The sequence below is a fragment of the Pseudophryne corroboree genome, chromosome 8, assembly GCF_028390025.1.
Source record: "Pseudophryne corroboree isolate aPseCor3 chromosome 8, aPseCor3.hap2, whole genome shotgun sequence".
NCBI classification, from domain to species: Eukaryota; Metazoa; Chordata; class Amphibia; order Anura; family Myobatrachidae; genus Pseudophryne; species Pseudophryne corroboree.
In genome coordinates, this window is record NC_086451.1 from 402,191,362 (window position 1) to 402,211,568 (window position 20,207).

Genomic DNA, 20,207 nt, shown 5'->3' on the forward strand with positions numbered 1-20,207 from the left:
AGATATAACATGTGCAGAGAGAAATAGATTTGGGTGTGGTGAGTTCAATCTGCAATCTAACTTGCAGTGTAAAAATAAAGCAGCCAGTATTTACCTTGCACAGAAACAAAATAACCAACCCAAATCTAGCTCTCTCTGCACATGTTATATCTGCCCCCCCCCCCCCCCCCCCCCCCTGCAGTGCACATGGTTTTGCCCAACTGCTAAAATATTTCAACTTGGAATTACCCCCATGATTTTGCCCATTAGGGGAAAATTTTGTTTTGCAATCAACCATGAATTCAGCAGCCCTAAGTGCAGCTGTGTAATGAAAACACTGAAAAGATTCCAGAAATCTTTCCTCAGACAACTGTTACTAGGCAGTGACCTTATAAACTCAAACCATTCATTGTGATCACGTGCTGTTTGGAATCTTGTTCAGTGCCAGAACTTTTTATCACAAATAAAGGAAGAGGAACAAAGTCTGTTATTGTGCTGTGCCCATAATGGCGCTGAACATAGCAGGGACCCTTCTCCTGGCTGCTGGGGTCACTATCCTCATTTACTTCATTAAGTGGTGGAAATATATAAAGCAGAGGAACCTGCCCCCGGGGCCCACACCTCTGCCCCTGTTGGGGAATATCATGCAGCTTGGCAGTACAGAAGTACCACAATCATTGCTGAAGGTAAGCTGGGGCATATACACCTTCATTATTGTAATATGACAGATTGTGTCGTTTTCTCTCTCTCTCATCATGCCAAAATGTATTTCCTCTACACAACTGAATATGTAAGTATATGTAATAACATTTACATAATATTATAGATGGTTAGGTGGGCAGAGAACACCCTATTCAGACTGCCTGAGGTGGGTCGAACCCAGGAGCCTGACACGGGAGCTCCCAGCATGCGATCCACCTCAGGCTCCCCACCGCCGCTGACTGCTACCTGGCATATTGCCGGGTTGGTGACGTCAGCTGTGATGCAGGGACGGCACTTTGAGATCACATTATCTCTAAGCGCCGCCCGTCCACACACAATGAATGGGTGCCAAGTGTTCAACCCTGCTCGCTACCCGAGTTGGAATACCAGGTCGTTCGACACGGTATTTCAACCGTGGCACCTTTCAGACCACACATGAACACACATGTGCACAGAAATTAACATAGGGGGTGGGGTGTACTGTACTGCACTTCACATCTGCAGTGCGATACATCCCGGAACTTATCGGGTACATACCGGTGTTAATAATGCCAGTACAGTGAGTACCTAGATACTGTATGTGATTAGTATTGCAAATGGACAGCACTCCCGATAGGAACTGTACTTTGCGATCACTTTAGGACGCTGGAGTCCTTCTGCACATGCTCAGATTGACACAGGCGCTTTAGGGAGTTCTGGGAGAAATCCAACTAGAAAATGATATAACAGAACCACAGTACGTTCAGGCAATTCCAAGGAATATAAAAGCAATGCTTAGATAGATAGGTAACTCCTACCTGAGTCCGGCGGCAGAGCAGGATGCCGACCGAACTCAGATGTTTTTTTTAAAGGGGCAATTACTTACAAGGCAAATCCATGATTTGTAAGTGATTGCCCTTTAAAAAAAAAAAACGTCCGGGTTCGGCTGTCATCCCACACGGCCGCTGGACTCGGGCGGCATTACTTCCCACCGATGATGTGAAGTGAAATTCTGCATCCTGTAACCCTCCTCGACACTCCTCATTTGCTGAATCCATTCTTTTCCTTCCAACCCCATCATCTTCATTATATAAGCCCCACTTGTCTGCTAGCTCTCATGAGCAGGGCCTTCTCTTAGTTGCATCTTCTGTTACATTCTGCCATGTCTCCCCTGATGTAATTGGTATTATCACACGCATACCTCCCAATTTCTGTGACACCAACGCGCGCCGAAGGCAGGTGCCCAAAATTGGGGTTGTGGCTAAGTAGGAGGGGGCATGGTCTCGTGGGAGGGGGCGTGGCTTCATGGCAAACGCTGCAATCACAAGACACGCCCCCATTTTTGTCATTATGAGTACATTGACATCGCTCAGTGAGCTGCTTGCCATGCCCCCTATCCTTCTCTGTCGGGGAATAGACGCATGTGCACAGCATCTATTCACCGCTGCTCTCCTCAGAGCAGTGAGTGACAGGGAGGATTTCCCAACTGATCTCCCCCACCACTCTCCACCGCGGGACACTGGGACCTGTGGGTGGGACAGCAGGACAGACCGTGAAAAACGGGACTGTCCCACCAAAATTGGGACAGTTGGGAGGCATGTGTTTACAGAAGCAACTGTCTGCTTTTGCTTCTATATGTATTTGTATGCTGTATGCTTCTATGCTCAGGGCCGTCTTAACAGCACAGTAGGCCCTGGGGAAAGCAATGCACTGGGCCGCAACCCACCCTGTCCCATTCACATGAATAAATACAAATAATAATAACAACTGCCCCTGTCTGTTGTATGAAGGCCCTAATATGGCTCCTAAAAGAGAACTATGATGATAATTTACCCCAATGATTACCTATAAAATGGTGCCTAAAGAAGTATATGACAGCTCCAATGATATATATGTAATATATTGCATCAAAAGATTGTAAGATTTCGAGCAGGGCCCTCTTAGCCCTTTATCTGTCACATTTTATAAATGTCAATTGTAAAGTGCAATGGAATATGGCGGTGAACTGTAAATGTAAAAAAATAACAATGTCTCCACAGCTGAGTGAGAAGTATGGACCTGTGTATACCATCTACCTGGGCAATAAACGCTCTGTTGTACTGATTGGCTACGAAGCTGTGAATGAAGCGTTGGTTGACCACGGTGATGTGTTTAGTGACAGAGGAGAGGTAGAAGCAGCTACTCTGTTCTTTAAGGATTATGGTAAGATAGTTAAAATATATGTATATAAAAAAGATTAAACCTCAGTACAATTTTTTTTTTATGTTTTATGTTCATATTTATATGATGTCATTTTCATTTAATTTCAATTAATGGGTTGATTCAAGTAAATCTGGGTAAATAAATCTTTAATATTAACCACTTGCCTGGCATGGTCGCATCAGATGCCACCACACCCGCAAGTGCTTTATCTTTCCTGCACCCTCCCTCAGTGTTTGACATGCTGCCGATCATTGCTGATCGGTCAACACGGCAGGACCCCCACCTGACAAAAGCTGCGGAAGTGTAAAGTCACCCAACCCCAATCCCACCTGTGTACCTGGCGGCTGTCCCGGCTGTCAAAATGAAAGTTGCGATGTTTCCAATGTTTCCGATGGTGCCGATCAATGTTCGAATGTTTTTTTAAAATTATGTTTTAGCAAATATGTAAAAATATATTTTTTACTTTTTTTTTACTAAAATCATTTTAGATAAGGTTAAATACACATTCTTCACCTAATTCACTCATTAAAAAATGACAGCTTCTGAACAGTTTTTTGGGGGAAAAATTGTCAGTTAAGTGATTAATTACAATATCATTTTCTTCATGAAATGGTGGAGAAATATAAAGCGAAGTCGGTCAAATTCTTTGAACCCACTGTCTACTCCAAACAATATTTAGGTATCTATTGTTATATGAAGCTCAACCTAAATCTAGATCCAATCAGACCCCTCCATGCAGAGCCGGCCTTAGGCATAGGCAAACTAGGCAAATGCCTAGGGCATTTGGTATGCTTAGGGGCACCAGCAGCTTCTGCTGATTAAAATGATATGCAGCATGCCTATATTCTGTTTGTGACTGCTGCTGTATCTGCATTCAAAATGCTACGTTACAGTGTATTCCTGGAAATCACTGTAATGTAGCATTTCATATGCAGATACAGCCGCAGTCGCACAGTATATAGGCATGCTGCATATTATTTTAATCAGAAGAAGTTGTTTGTGCATCCTAGACACATAGTAATGCAAATAAGATGCATTTTTTATAAAAAAAAAGGTGCCCTACATTAGCAGATCTGCCAGCTGACTCATGCCAGGCATCTACTGCAGACTAGCGGCGGTGCTAGGGGGCACCATCAAAAATCTCGCCTAGGGCATCATTATCGTTAGGGTCGGCTCTGCCTCCATTCACTGCCTGCATCACTAATCCCTGAAGTCCTTCTATCACAAAAGGCAGCTAATCATCGGTCAACACAAATTTTGAGTCTGGGTTCTGCATATCTGATTTTTATTTCTTCCCAATTACTAATTAAAAAAAAAATAGTTTTACCAGAAAAAGTTTGCTTTTGTAACTATCAGAATGAAATTACAGATTTTTATAAAATTTCCCTTTTTTTCATAACTTTATTGTATGTAAAAATAAAAAAACTTTTGTTATGAAATTGAATTACTTTTAGTTACATTTTTATTTTTAAAACAAACAACTACTATAACAGAAAATGGGCGGTATGTGTTAAAATACATAGCCGCCCCTCGCTGCTCACTGCAGCAATTCTAATCCCATATGTACTAACATAAGCGATTAACAATGCAATGCAGTGGAGAGGCCCCCCGCGATACCTGTCAGAAGGTGTTCGGGGGTCTCTGTGGGGTCCATCACCTCCCAGCCCCAGGAGGTGATGTGTGCCTGGAGTCCCCAAGCTCCTCCTCCTCCCACCTGCATCCGGAAGCAGAAATGGCAGTGCTGCAGGGGGAGGAGCTGGGGATTCGTGCAGCGCTGCCTGGACACAGGTGAGAGGGGGTCGACGGGTGGGGCGGGATACGGCGGTGGGTGCAAAAAAAAACCATATGCTTCTATAATGTATCACCATAAAAAGATGGCGATAAGCTCGGCGGCAAAAAAACTGGAGGCCGAGTCTTAGTTTTTCCCTTTAGTACATCCTGCCCAATATAAAAAAGTACTGATCTGCATTTGTTTGTCTATGCTTAGCTGCCTTTTGCCAAGTGACAGGTCAAAGGGTTAGAAGCTCCATTTTTGTTACTACTCAGTTATCTGTGTATGAATTGCTGACAGGCTGTGTTATGTCTCCCCTGCCCCAGAGATTTTTATCTCATACCCAGTGGCGTAACTAGAAATTTTTCTCCCCCAAGCCAAAAAATTCTTCGGCGCCCCCCCCCCCCCCCTCCTTCATGCTACATAATTGGGAGCAAGAAAGGGATAAATATGCGCCAAAATAAGGGGTGTGGTTTCATTGGAATGGGTGTGGTTTCACATAAAGGGGCGTGGCATTGCAGGAAAAGACTACCTTATACCCCAGTTCTGCAACCTGCACGCCCATACGTTGGCCACCACAGGAAAGAAAAATAATCCTGATTCATGCCCCTTACATTATTTGTCATTTTTCCTCATTATAGTAATGCCCAGTATACATTATGCCACATACTGCAATGCCCTTAGACATTATGCCGCACACAATAATGCACAACACAATATGCACACACTGTAATGCCCCCGACACATTATGCCACACACCGTAATGCCCGTGACACATTATGCCACATACCGTAATGCCTGTGACACATTATGACAGGAATCGCAATGCCCGTTATACATTATGCTACACACTGCAATGTCCCTGATACATTATAGCACATACAATGTCTGTGACACATTATGACACACACCGCAATGTCCGTGATACATTATACCACAATGCCCGTGATATAGTATACCATACACCGTAATGCCTGTGACACATACCGCAATGCCCTGCCCGTTACACCCTATGCCACACACCGCAATGTCCGTTATGTATTATGCCACACTGCAATGACCCTGAGACATTATACCACATACCACAATGCCCGTGAAATAGTATACCACACACCGTAATGCCTGACACATTATGACACACACCGCAATGACCGTGATACATTATGCCACACACTGCAATGACCCTGAGACATTATACCACATATCACAATGCCCGCGATATAGTATACCATACACCGTAATGCCTGTGACACATTATGACACACACCGCAATGTCCGTGATACATTATGCCACACACCATAATGCCCATTACACATTAAGTCTTATAATAAGGCTTCTAATTACTTTTCTATTACCTGCTCGTTGTCAGGGGTTTCATGCACTGGGTGTCATGCTCGTTGCCAGGGGTTTCATGCTCTTGGTTCCATGCACGGTGCCAGGGGTTTTCATGCTCAGGGTGTCATGCTCGTTGCCAGGGGTTTCATGCACTGGGGGTCATGCTCGTTGCCAGGTGTTTCATGCACTGTGTGTCATGCTCGTTGCCAGGTGTTTCATGCACTGGGTGTCATGCTCGTTGCTAGGGCTGTGCTCCCAGTGCCACATATGTCCCCAGTGCCAGATATTCCCCCATGGTGCCAGGTACTCACATGCCCCAGTGCCAAATATAGCCCCCCCCCCCATGTGCCAGGTACACATATACCCCCCCAGTGCCACATATGCCCCCAGTGCCACATATGCCCCCAGTGCCAGATATGCCCCCAGTGCCAGATATTCCCCCCCAGTGCCAAATATGCCCAGTGCCATATATTCCCCCCCAGTGCCATATATGCCCCCAGTGCCAGATATGCCCCCCCCCCAGTGCCATATATGCCCCCAGTGCCAGATATCCCCCCCCCCAGTGCCATATATGCCCCGGTGCCAGATATTCCCCCCCAGTGCCATATATGCCCCCAGTGCCAGATAATGCCCCATTGCCAGATATCCCCCCCTGCCAGTTATTCCCCCCCTGTGTCATATATGCCCCCAGTGCCAGATAATGCCCCAGTGCCAGATATCCACCCCCTCGCCAGATATTCCCCCCCAGTGCCAGATAATGCCCCAGTGCCAGATATCCCCCCCTGCCAGTTATTCCCCCCCTGTGTCATATATGCCCCCAGTGCCAGATATCCCCCCCCTGCCAGTTATTCCCCCCAGTGCCAGATAATGCCCCAGTGCCAGATATCCACCCCCCCCCGCCAGATATTCCCCCCCAGTGCCAGATATGCCCCCCCCAGTGCCATATATGCCCCCAGTGCCAGATATCCCCCCCCAGTGCCATATATGCCCCGGTGTCAGATATTCCCCCCCAGTGCCATATATGCCCCCAGTGCCAGATAATGCCCCAGTGCCAGATATCCCCCCCCCCCTGCCAGTTATTCCCCCCCTGTGTCATATATGCCCCCAGTGCCAGATAATGCCCCAGTGCCAGATATCCACCCCCCCCCCCGCCAGATATTCCCCCCCAGTGCCAGATAATGCCCCAGTGCCAGATATCCCCCCCTGCCAGTTATTCCCCCCTGTGTCATATATGCCCCCAGTGCCAGATAATGCCCCAGTGCCAGATATCCCCCCCCCTGCCAGTTATTCCCCCCAGTGCCAGATAATGCCCCAGTGCCAGATATCCACCCCCCCCCAGTGTCAGATAATGCCCCAGTGCCAGATAATGCCCCAGTGCCAGATATCCCCCCCTTCCCCCCAGCCGCCGCCGCCGCTTTTTGGAAGGAACCCGGAGGGCACAGCCTCTCCTGTGTCCCTCCTGCTGCATCAACTCCGGCGGCCGCGGGTCTAATAGGGGGAAGTGCCGTCCGTGAGCCAATTAGAGCTCACGGACGGCACTTCTCCCTATCAGACCCGCGGCCGCCGGAGATGATGCAGCAGGAGGGACACAGGAGAGGCGCGCACTGTGCCCTCCGTGTCCCTCCAAAAAGCGGCAGACCGGGCGGAGGGAAGGAGAAAGCAGACTGACATGCGGGCGCTCGTCCGCATGTCAGTCTGCTGTAATCAGTGGCGCCCCCGCAGCCCCTCGCCCCCAAGCCACCGCGAGGACTGCGGGGGCAGTAGTTACGCCACTGCTCATACCGCATTCAGACTGCAAATGCCGGATCCTACCCGGTAAGACAAACGTGTACTTACCAGGTGGGATCCGGCATTAGCGCTCCGCTGCTGGCTTTCCGACCCGGCAATATACCGGGTCGGTTGCCATAGCAGCGGAGGGAGAAGCAACAGCAGGGGCGGGGGTGGAGGCGGTGCCGGGAGATGAGCTCATCTCCTGCGCCGCCTCTCCCTATGCTGTGAATGGGAACCGTGTCGCATCGACACGGCTCCCATTCACACCGCACCTGACCCAGTAATCAACCCGGGTAAAACCCTTCTTTTTTACCGGGTTGAATTACCGGGTCAGGCGACCCGCTAATTCAGCCAGTGTGCTTTCACATCGCACACTGACCCGTGTCGACACGGCAATATGCCGTGTCGATACCGGGTTATTTGTGCGATGTGAAAGGGGTATGATTTCCGTGCACTATTTATTCTCTTGTTACATGTACAGTGATCTATTCTGCAGAACTACAGCTATATTATATGGGCAGTCATTCCAGTTTGTATTAATAAAAGGTTTACAGTTCCAGAAATCTCATTGTCTGTGCATTGAGAGATGGACAAGGTTTAGCTATCTGAATAGTTATACACTATTTATGTGTAATGAGGTTCAGAATGCGACTTGCTTTCCCCCCGCTTGTCCCATCCCTTACTTACTAAAACACGCTTCTTCTTATATGTTCATTATTATTTATTTATTTATTTATTTATTAACAGTTTCTTATATAGTGCAGCAAATTCTGTGAGCGCTTTACAATTGGAAATAACAATGATATAACAAAACAATGATATAACAAAACTGGGTAAAATAACAAACAGTCATAGAGGTAGGAAGGCCCTGCTCGAAAGCATACAATCTATAGGGAAATAGGCATGGATACACAAGGATAGGTTCTATCTATTGCATAGTTCAGAGGTTCCCAAACTGTGTGCGATGGCTCCCTGGGGTGCCTCGGGACACTTGCAGGGGTGCCCTGGGTTGGTGGTCCAGGAGCAATTCAAATTATTCATGGTCAATATAATAGGCAAAACCAGTGCTGGTGGCTGCCAGTCATTAAATATGTGTTAGGTTCCTGGTGCTCAGAACAAGGGAGAGGTTATGAAGTGAGTCCAGAGCACCAGGACGTAACGCTGGGAAAGGGGAATGGAAAGGGAATAGCCCCTGGCGCCCTATCTCCGTTGTCTCGCCCGTGCTGTCAGTACACTCTTGCGAGACTATGGTTGCTTGAGCCCATGGCAGCTGCGTTTGAAGGGCGGATTACGTCTGCCCAACTTCGATGCCCCCTCAGGTCTTAATGAGAGACAAAGAGTGTACCAAGACAGGGTGATAACAAGGGGCCCTCTTACTGAAACAACCAAAGCCAGTGACTACTAACTAGCCTAAAATTAAATGTATGTGTGGCTTGCCGCCAAAGGAAAAGAACAACAAAGGAAATGCTGACCACACGCCGACACAATACTTTTGTGTTCCGGCGGTGACAGCATAAGCAGAACCCTCTGCAAAACACCAGTGATAGAAATAACGGCATACAGCGGCCTAGACCAACGGACACGGCAGAGCCGCTACTCACGAAACCGATACGAATACTGGCAAACGGACAGGAACTCCCAATGCTGCTGACACAGACTCTCAGAACTGGAGGACAGGCAGAATCCCAAACGACAGACCAGTGGACACCAAGAAGCCAGAAACTTGACCAGGCACAGGCAAAGCCACTGGACCTCAAGACAGGAACGCCTCACGGCAAGACACGGGATCAAACACTGGAATCGACACAGGGACTGACACAGGAGCACAGGAACTAGCAGGAACCAAGCTCAGAACTCAAGCAGATTGGAAACATAGAAATATCACCAGCGTTGAGTGAATCGGGATACATATATAGACACATCTGTAGTACTAACAGCAAACCACATACACCAAAGTGCCCATTTATCATGAATTGCATACACAATGCGATCTGGGCGCAATTGGCCTGCGCAGCTCTGTCCTGACTGACTGACTGACACTCGCTTCCATCCTGCCTCCATTTCATGTGACTTGCTCCTGACCTCCTGAGCAGTGGCTGAGGCTGCTGGCCGTATTCTCAGCCTATGTAATTACATGCTCAACCTCTGTAGTGCACTCTACAGTGTCAGACGTAATACTTTGCATAGCGGGCTACTACACAAACTTACGTATAGAGAACATAAATACTTTGTTTGAACACACAAATAAAAAAAGTTGAAGCAGTATGTCAACTTTATCCATGCATTATAAAGAATATAGATCAGTTATTTTTTTATATTGCTCTGATTACAAAAAATACATTAAACAGATGGACAAAATACAATCAGTAAAGAGCAATGGAATATGCTGATGCTATATAAATAAATATTAAAAATAAAAAATAAAAGGAACTGATCATAAGGTTAATTAAGATTCAATTTGATTGGTCCTTCAAATAACTTCAGTCTGGAGATGTTCTTCCAAGGAATTAAATATTATAGAAATCCATAGTGTACAATGTATATAAAAATGTATTTCATATACTTATGCAATGGTAATATTTTTGCTGGTAAATGCAAAGCAGTAATGTAAATTACCCCTTTGGAATCCTCAGAAATTGGCTATGTTCATAGGGAATTCCAGCAAAATGACTTTAGAAAACTTTTCATTTTTGTTGGTTGTAATGTTTTAAATAAAAGCAAGTCAAATAAGGCAATAAAGATGCAACAAATTTACAATGTATGTAAACTAAACAAAAATGCAATGAAATATAAATTATCTTTGAATATGTAAGATAAGAGTAAAGAAAAAAATGACATCAACGGTATAATATATAATGATGCATATGTTTTGCTTTTGCCTGACTGGTTTCTCTCATTGTAGTACATTCAGTGTGATATAAAGGGCGGAAATTCAATTGTTTGAAAAGTCGGTTGGGTGTCTGTTTTTTCCTGTTTATTATATAGTAAAAAACACCCAACTGACTTTCCAAAAATTTGAATCTCCCCCAAAGTATTGAACTACTGAATTTTCAACTTAATACTGGGTAACACTTAATTAAAAGTAACCACACAATGCTCAAATTTTTAGGCATCGTAATGAGCAATGGAGAAAGATGGAAGACAATGCGTCGATTCTCCCTCATGACTATGAGGAATTTTGGAATGGGGAAGAGGAGCATTGAGGAGAGGATCCAGGAGGAGGCCCATTGCCTTGGAGAGACAGTTATGAAGAACAAAGGTGTGTGGAGATAATGAATGATAATTTAAACTTATTCAGAAAGAATATTCAAGCCATAGATCTATCATAACTTCCCATGCTTCATATTATTAAAGTTGTGCTGATATTGCAAATACTGTAGAAAACTAATGGATGAAGTGACTAACACTGGGACCATGGAGTTTCTACACTTGATACCTCTTTGAGGTGCCCTAATGTTGCAGCTTTTCTAGCCTAGGTGGACAGACTGTGAGATATTGATTACCTCCCCACATGTTCCGCTTCCCTCTTTCTTGTCCCAGTGTTGTTTCCTGGTTTCATTCTTTGATAGTATTTCATAAAATCTGCTGCCATCTTTGACTTTCAAGACCTCAAGTTTAAAAAAATGTTTTTAAAATATTTGTACTCTCAAGCTTTTCTAATGTCAGTGTATTGTTTACTACTTTTATTTTACTTGTTTTTCACTTTGAGAAATAGAGGAACACAAGTGAAAACAAAATACTGTATAAATACATAAAACAAGTGAAAACAAAATATAAAAAGCATAAAACAAGTGAAAACAAACTACTGTATAAAACATACAAGTGAAAACAAAATACTGTATAAAACATCCAACAAGTGAAAACAATATACTGTATAAAACATACAAGTGAAAATGTGAAGTGATTGTGTGAAATACAAACAAAATCAATATAATGGCATTTAAACCAGAAGCCTAAGTCACTTAAGAAAGTTATTGATGGAACATTAGCCTAAAAGTTACTTTATGTATGTAACTACTGTATGTATATGCACACTGTCAGCATAAGGTGTTAATGTCCAATTATTATTATTATTACTAGTTATTTATATAGCGCACACATATTCCGCAGCGCTTTACAGAGAATATTTTGGCCATTCACATCAGTCCCTGCCCCAGTGGAGCTTACCATCTATATTCCCTACCACATGTACATGCACACACATTCATTCTAGGGTTAGTTTTGTTGGGTGAAATAGAGGAACCAACACACAAGGAGCGCACACAAAATATACTTATATAGAACGGGTAACCAGAACAGATCTTGAGGTTCTGACCACTTCTCAAAGTTCTTTAAGACCCCAAAAGAAAGAAATAAACATGTAATAGTGTAGTACTTTCACAATTTTTCAATTCAGTATTTTTTTTATTGGAAACTTGTACCCGTATTTTCAGTCTATCAGATTAATGATAGACAATGTGAGCCCATGGGAACAGAGGTAACCATATCAAGACTTGAGGAAACATCACCTTCAACTCGTTCTTATGATGATATTTGCTCCAGTTCACATGTAAACATAAGAAATAACTTCCATAGTGTAAAACCACACAAATAAATTTTATTCCATAAATGCACAAATTATCCTCCCACCGAAAATGGTGGTCTACTGCATATAAGTAGACAAATACAACAAGTAACTGGTGCCCAGATGATATACAGTATAACAGACAATCAGCCTCCTACCAGATGGAATGGTCTACTAAAAAGAGTAGACACATAATCAGCAATTTAGGAGAAACCACAGGCGTCCCTGGAAATGTTTCCCCCTTCCGGGATAGTCATCCAAAGTCTGCTGGGCTTCTCCCTGCCAACGTGTTTCAATACACTAGGCATCTTCTTCAAGGTATCCAATTGACCTACCAGTATATTTTTGGATTGTGTGAGGAAATCGGAGTACCCAGACGAAAACCCACGCAAGTATGGGGAGAATATACGAACTCCACACAGCTAGGGTCATGGAAATCGAACCCATGACCTCAGTGCTGTGAGGCAGTAATGCAAATAATTACACCATCCATGCTGCCCATACTGTCCACCACTGCAATTCACCTGTAACTACTTACATGGACCATACAAACATTCACTTACAGTACATGGTTGCAAATGATGTGATAAGGAAATTTCCAACAAAATTACTTTAGTATATACAGTTTGCCCTAAGTATCCCATTTTTGTCAGGTGTAATGGAAGAGCTAAAACAAAGTCAAATAAGGCAACACAAATAAAACAAATGTACACTGCATGCAAAACAAACAAATCTGCAATGAATAAATAAATGCTCTTTGAACATAAGATCAGAGACTCCATCTGACAGGTGCTAGAAGATAGCCTTACAGCAGCCACCAGGCTCACTGTGTTCTGTACACCCCCTGCAGCCATGCCAACTTCCTCCAGCCCCATCAAGGGTTCAACTCCCTAGTGCCTAAACCCAACCCCGCACTGGTGCCTAACCCTAATTCCCCCCCCCACCCCCCACCAGGCACTAACTCTAACCTGCACCCCGATACTCATTTTCGGGATGTCAGCTGTTGGCGTTCCGGTGCCGGTCTCCTGTGTGGAATTGGGATTCCACCATTGGTCACATGACCGCCTGCATCCCAACCGCTGGGATGCTGGATGCATACTACTTATTTCACTGATTGCTAACGTGGTTATTATTTTGTATAGTGAAAGCAAAAGCTAACTGGTTATATATTTGTACTTACAGAAACCCCATTTGACCCAGCATACCTACTGCAACTGGCTGTGTCCAATGTTATTTGCTCCATTGTGTTTGGCAAGAGGTTTGACTATGAGGATGAGAAATACCTGACCCTCCTATCGCATATGAGAGATTTTGTCAAGCTGATGAACTCTGGATATAGCGGGGTAATTATTAAGAAACATATGATAGTCTGATGGAGGCAATACAAAAGATATAAGCATTCAGCTTCTGAATTACTATATTTCTGATCATTTCACTTGAATTCAATACCATTGACAAAGATCTAATCTAGCAAAAACATATACTGTATACAGTAAAACAAGAATATAGTTATCACAAAACAAAAATAACTCCTTTACAGCATTAAGAAAAAAAAATCACCTATTCAAAAGAGATTGAGTGATCTGTAGAGTAATAAACAAAAACTGCAAAGAAAAATATTTAACATTATATTGCATTTGCAAATTAATAAATCACAATAATTACATTCACATAAATGTTAAACATTTGCTAAGCTAGTTTGCAAATGTATGTATCTGTTTTAGAGATTTACGCTGACTCTCATGTTTTGGTTTTGAATATATAGGTTTTTGATCTCTGTTTTTTTAAATGCTAAAAACAGCTTATGTCATGTAATGTGGGCCTGTTTCTGTTTCTACAGTATTATTAACCTCAATAACATTAATTTTCAGTCACTTCCAGTCAATTTTGACCAGCTATTGTTCACCAATTTTGGACAAAGGGTGGCTAACAAAACGAAGCGACAGAGCAGCAGCACAAACACACAGCAGTTACTATAAGAATATAGCAAAACTATGAAACATTGCAGCATAACAGTGGCAGATAGGATTTTTGAGTTTGGTAAACTATATACAACCCCGTGAAGGACTTTTAGCAGTACCTGGAATCTCCTCGAATTCACCTGTGGGTCGAACTTTTAGCCATGCAGCTTCGACTCCAGGGCTTTTTTTTAGAGCCTGAACACAGTGAAACACCGTTCCTGATGGTCATTTGAAAAATGACATAATAAGGAACAGCAATCCGAAACCTTTTGTGAGTGGGCTGCCGGCACCTGCAAAGTTTTTTTGTTTTTGTATCTGTTACTAGTAATTGCCGCCAACGGTGGGTACCTACGGAGAGGGGGTTTAGTGGGCAGGGTGACAAGCGGCGGGGACGTGTACTGGTGATTGGGCTGTGCAGCAGCAGCAGGGGCTGTATGGCTAAAGCGCACGGTCCTGTCTGCTTCACTGCTGGCTCCTCCTCCTTGTCCTCACAGCGTGCAGTGGAACCCTCTGGCGGGTAACCCAAGGACTTCGACTACGGGGCTGTTGAATTGGAATCAACACGGCAGTATCAGACAGCAGCCCCCGGATCATACTTGCCGACCTGACCCTCTCCATAAGGGAGAAAATGCTCTGTTCCTGGACTTTCCTGGTAATGTATGATTGCCATCACCTGTGGTGAAACACCTTTCTTATCAATATACTAGCTCACCACAGGTGATGGCAATCATACATTACCAGGAAAGTCCAGGAACAGAGCATTTTCTCCCTCATGGAGAGGGTCAGGTAGGCAAGTATGACCCGGATCCTGCTGATGGGGATGCGGCGCAGTGGCAAACGCTTCATTCAAAAGATGAGACTGACCGGCTGTGCCCCTGCACCGTACCTCGGGTCTGGCTGGGTGTGCAGCAGTGATCTCCCCTCTCATTGCAGCATCCCTAGCACTGCCGCGTGGTGGGTAACGCAAACCTGCTGCTGCTGTGTGTGTACGGGGGGCTGTGCAGGCTACCCCCCCGTCAGCGCACATATGGTTCCTCTGTATACTGCTGACCTTGTACCTGCTCCCCACATATTGCTCATGTACTGGAGCATACTGTAGTTTTTTTTAGTGAGTGCTCAACCTATTCCCTCCACTCTTCTGAGGTGATAACCGGTAAATCTGAACCTCTTACAAAAATATAAAATCATGGGTGACATGGTGGCACATTGGTAATAATTACCTCCATGGGTGGGTTCCACAGAGGAGGGTCTCGGTTTGTATCTACTGCCTCTGTTTTTCTCTGTCCCTGCTGCCTCTCTATGTCCCTGCTGCCTTTCCCTGCCCCTGCTGTTTCTCTCTGTCCCTCCAGTTACTCTCTTTGTCCCTTCTCCCTTTCTCTGTCCCTGCTTCCTATCTCTCTATGTCCCTGCATGGCGCATTGCGGTGCAGACGGAGCCACGATTAGCGTGGCTCTCTCTGTAAATATGGGATTTAGAAGCTGAAACACAAAATTGATAAAAAATTGACCAAACATTGACCAAAAATTGTCCCAAATTGACTTTTAGTAAACATAACCCTTAGTGACAGCAAGATATTTTCAATCCCAATCAATTAGGCAATAATTACTATAAGGTTAAATTGTTGCAATGCTTTTCTGTTATAGGGATTCTTCTAAGTAGGGTGTAAGAGTTGCATTTTCTGTTGTAGTGTTTCTCATAGTGATACTGCGGTAGCCAGGGGCGTAGGGGGAGGGGGGGCGGCTCTGGTGGAGCGCAAGCTCCAGGAGCTGAGGAGGTTAGAGGGTGCCCCACTGTCTCCCTCTCCTCACCCCTCCGCTGTGCCACAGGCAGGCATGATGACAGGGGGGTTCTATGGGTACACATGTACAGTGCCCCATGTTTTGATCTGCATTGTCGGCCCTTCATTAAATGAGCGCCGTGGTGACTGCATAGTAAAAGCTAGCGTGTCATCTGGGAGAAGCTGAGCTGCACATGCTCAGCAGCTTCTCCCAGTGATCTTTGTGCCGCACACCGTGCCGTACCGCACGCAGCGCCCTGGGGGTGGCTCACCAGTTACTACAGCTGACGGTCCCTTTGCACGGACCCCAGCTGCCCTGTTGAAGGAAAAATTCTGAGCCCTGTCTGCCTGGATTCCATCCATCTGCAGCTATTCCGGGTCAGGCTGCTGCAGTGTGTTAAATATCAATACCATCAGTGATGAGGAGCCTCTACGCGAAGAGGAGCTATATGGCACGGAAAGAAAAAGTTGAATAACAGAAGAAAAAGATATATAAAAGAGAGATAGAGAGAAAAACAAGTAAGAAAGAAGCTTGGGATACAGTGGGGCCTATAATGTGAATTGGTCACATTGTGCAGCATATTATGGGATTTGGGGGCACTGTGGATCACACATCACATAATCTGAACTGGGGCACTGTATGGCATATATAGGTAAATGTGTTATAGCGGCACACATCGTGCTGCTATAACACTTCCTGCTACCCCTCACTACCAAGGCGAAGCAGGAAGGGACATCGACAAGATGTATTAACATCTTGTCTGCCGAAGCAGGGGAGCAAAAGCTGCGGTGCTTGCCCTTGCCACTGTGCCAGAAACGCAGCCATCATACATGGGGGAGAAGTGGTATAGTGCACATAACGTACGCTGATATCGCTTCTCCCCCATAGCTCCATTTCATACATTTACCCCCATAATGTGGTTTGGGGGGAGGGGGGGCTGCTCCATGTAATGTGAACTGGGGCACTGTCTGGCATACAATGTAAATATTGTAATGGGCATTTCACTGTCAACTGGTGATAGGAGTATCTAAAAAGTATCTACAATTTAATTTACTCTATCAGAGTCCTACAGCTTCTTCCATTCCATAACAGTGTGTGTCAACCCTTTACCTACCTGGAAGGGATGGGGAGGGGGGGGGGGGGGGGTTGCAAAAAAAAAATGTGTACAAGGCCCCAAAACTTCTGTTGCCAGACCTCCCCCGCGGGCCAAAAAGAAAAGGAAAAATGCCAGAGGAAACAAGCAGGGTCCCAGCAACAGTAGGGGGTTACCAGCAAGCCAGTCACATGGAATGCTGGGAGGCCGGACAGGGAACTGGAGTTGGGAGCTCAGCATGGATGCACTGGAGGAGCTGTGGTGAGGAGTGACACATTATTGATGCTGTAAGTGCTGCCTTACTGCTATAGATGTTTTCTTTTTAGGAGACTAAAGATGCAGAGTTTAGTTCTGTCTGGAGATATGGAGGTCACTGATACTGTCCACAGTTTATGGGTGGCCACTGATGCTGTCTGCAGTGTATGGCGGTTGGGGGGTGGGGGGGTGCCAAAACATATTCTTGCTCCGGGCACCATGGCACCTAGATACACCTCTGGTTGTAGCATGTGCCAATTCTGATCATTTTCTATGATTTGCATTGCGAATTCAGGTGCAAGATCAGATGTGTTTTTCATGCGAGTTTCATCCTATCCCTGATTTGAGAATTCAGTTGCAAAACAACTGATAAGACAGATCTTGTACATGAAACTCCAACTATTACCCTCTTGCGCTGTACTAAATATATGATATGGCTGAAAAAAATTTAATACATCAGATCTTTTATCTAATAAGTATAATAAAAATGTATTCATACATAATAAATCACAAATTGTAAAACCAGACCGGTCTACTTAACACCATAAAAATCTTTGAATAAGAATATTAAGCATATATTATACTAGACAGAGGTGGACATAAGCATAATCTGTGCACAGAACTGTTTATACTATTATATCAAAAATGGCTCAGTCCGTGAATACTGGTCAATATGTAACAAGAATCAGCTGCTAGTTAGAACCCGTACACTGAATAGATATCCGTAAATAGTTAATTTGTATCTCAGTTTTTTTTTAAAAGTAACCATCCAGCACAAAGAAGTAAGCTGCGTGAGAGCTTCTCCGAACCGGAGTCTTACGTGAGGCTTATGCCAGTGATGTCAGTGAGGGGGAATCCCGCGGTGGTTTCTGGCTGCGGGAAAACGGCACCTACGCTGCCGCCTGCTGTTTATGTCCTGTCCAACTTCAAGGCTCTATGAGTCCACACCTCTACAGGCACCGATTAGCGGCTTCTCTCCTCCCAGCAATTAGTTCCAGCAGAAGATGATATCAATAGCTGATGCAAAGTACGGTTCCAATGAATGCAGGGGTGCGAAAAAACAATGCTTGTACCCAGGGGCGGATCCAGAAGAAAATGATAGGGGGGGCACCATGGAAGGGGCAAGTACATTTGCGTGCGGCTTCGGTGCATGTGAGGTGGCGCTTCTTAAACAATGCCCACAGTTGTAGCGCTCATTATGCTATGTCCACTGTACTGGTAGTGCCCCTTATATAGAGCCCATAGTAGTGGTGCCCCTTATGCAATGCCCCCAGTCATTATGCCCCCAGTGGTAATTCCCCTGCAGTCATGAGCCCAGTAGTTTACCCCCCCTTTAGTTTAGCCCCCAAGTAGTAATGCCCCTGTAGTTAAGCCGCCAGTAGTAAAGCCCCTGTAGTAACACCGCCAGTAGTTAGCACCTTTGTAGTTGGCCCCCAGTAATAGTCCCCCAGTAGTTTGCCCCCAGTAGATGCCCCCCCAGTAATAATGTCCCCCAGCAGTTTGCCCCCAGTAGATGCCCCCTAGTAATAATGTCCTCCAGTAGTTTGCCCCCAGTAGTAATGCCCCTTAGGAGTTTGCCCCCAATAGACGACCCGCCAGTAGTAATGCCCCCAGTAGATGCCCCCCAGTAATTATGCCCCCAGTAGAAGCCCCCCAGGAAAAATGTCCCCCAGTAGCTGCCCCCAATAGATGACCCCCCCAGTAGTAATGCCCCCAGTAGATGCCCCCCACAAATGACAGGGGGGGCACACGGGCCCGAGTGTCCCCCTAAATCCGCCACTGCTTGTACATGCATGCAAACACGAGTCTTTGTAAATGTGTGAATTACAATGCAAAACGTTCCAGCAAAAAGGTGTGAAACCAGATCGCAGACCAACACGATTCTTTGTAAATCTCCCCATAGCCTTTTGCCTTTTTTCTGAGCTAAAGTTCCATCTGTGATTTTGGGCTCACCATAAACTACATAAAAGGATTGTAACTCCATCATTATGTTCAGCTACATTATATACAATTGAGATAGTAAAGTAATGAGGATCTGTGCAAATCAATTACAGGTGCTGCTAAAATCTATATTTCTCAGTGCATACCCCTCTACACTCAAGATACAATTTGATAGAGAAAAAAGGAAACACAGAAACTGAAGTGCACCAATAAAACCCAGTTTTACACATAAACACCAGACGGTGGATAATAAACAAATGCAGTACCGTAAATTAGGTATATCACATGTGTTGAAAGTTTTCAAAACATTCGATTGAAGGCCAGCGATTACTTTCTAAAAGGGGTACTCACTGAGAGATCGCTGCTTAAAATCTAAGCAATCTGACTAGATTGCTTAGATTTTAAGCAGTGATCTGTCCGTGTGCACCCCCACAGCTATAGCAAAGACCGTCCCCGCGCATCTCTATCGCTGGTGCCAGATTGGTCTTGCAGACTCAATCTAGCAGGTCGCACATTTCACCTGCTGAGTGAAATGTGCGCCCCCCGTCCCCACCCGCACGCTCAGCACACATTGCGCTGTGCTGAGTGGGGTGAGAGATGTGTGCTGAGCAGGTCGCTAAGCACACATCTCTCCCTGAATTGGGCCGTGAATACGGACCTTAAGATCTGTAACACATTGTAACCCCTTTACATATATATGAGCATCAAAGCTCATAAAGTTATACAAAATAGAAAAAGTGCACTAGTGCATTATCTTTTTAAAATCACACAAATTTATTTATACATCGCACTTACACCAAACAGACAAAAGAATAGCACATAAACATCCTCATAGGCATAAACAGCAACTGGTAGCAGAGTCCTGGAAGCCCCCAG

The 20,207-nt window shown here is 45.0% G+C and overlaps 1 protein-coding gene across 2 annotated transcripts in view; it reads left to right on the forward strand.

Moving 5' to 3' along the window:
* The first annotated feature begins 443 nt into the window (after window positions 1–443).
* Window positions 444–20,207, forward strand: part of LOC134949304 (cytochrome P450 2C15-like) — a 140,577-nt gene continuing 120,813 nt past the window's right edge. For both annotated transcript variants that reach the window (XM_063937800.1, XM_063937801.1), the window contains exons 1-4: window positions 444–665; window positions 2,700–2,862; window positions 10,849–10,998; window positions 13,486–13,646. In XM_063937800.1, coding sequence (XP_063793870.1) covers window positions 486–665; window positions 2,700–2,862; window positions 10,849–10,998; window positions 13,486–13,646 — 654 coding nt within the window. In that variant the 5' untranslated portion in view covers window positions 444–485. The remainder of the gene's footprint in view (window positions 666–2,699; window positions 2,863–10,848; window positions 10,999–13,485; window positions 13,647–20,207) is intronic.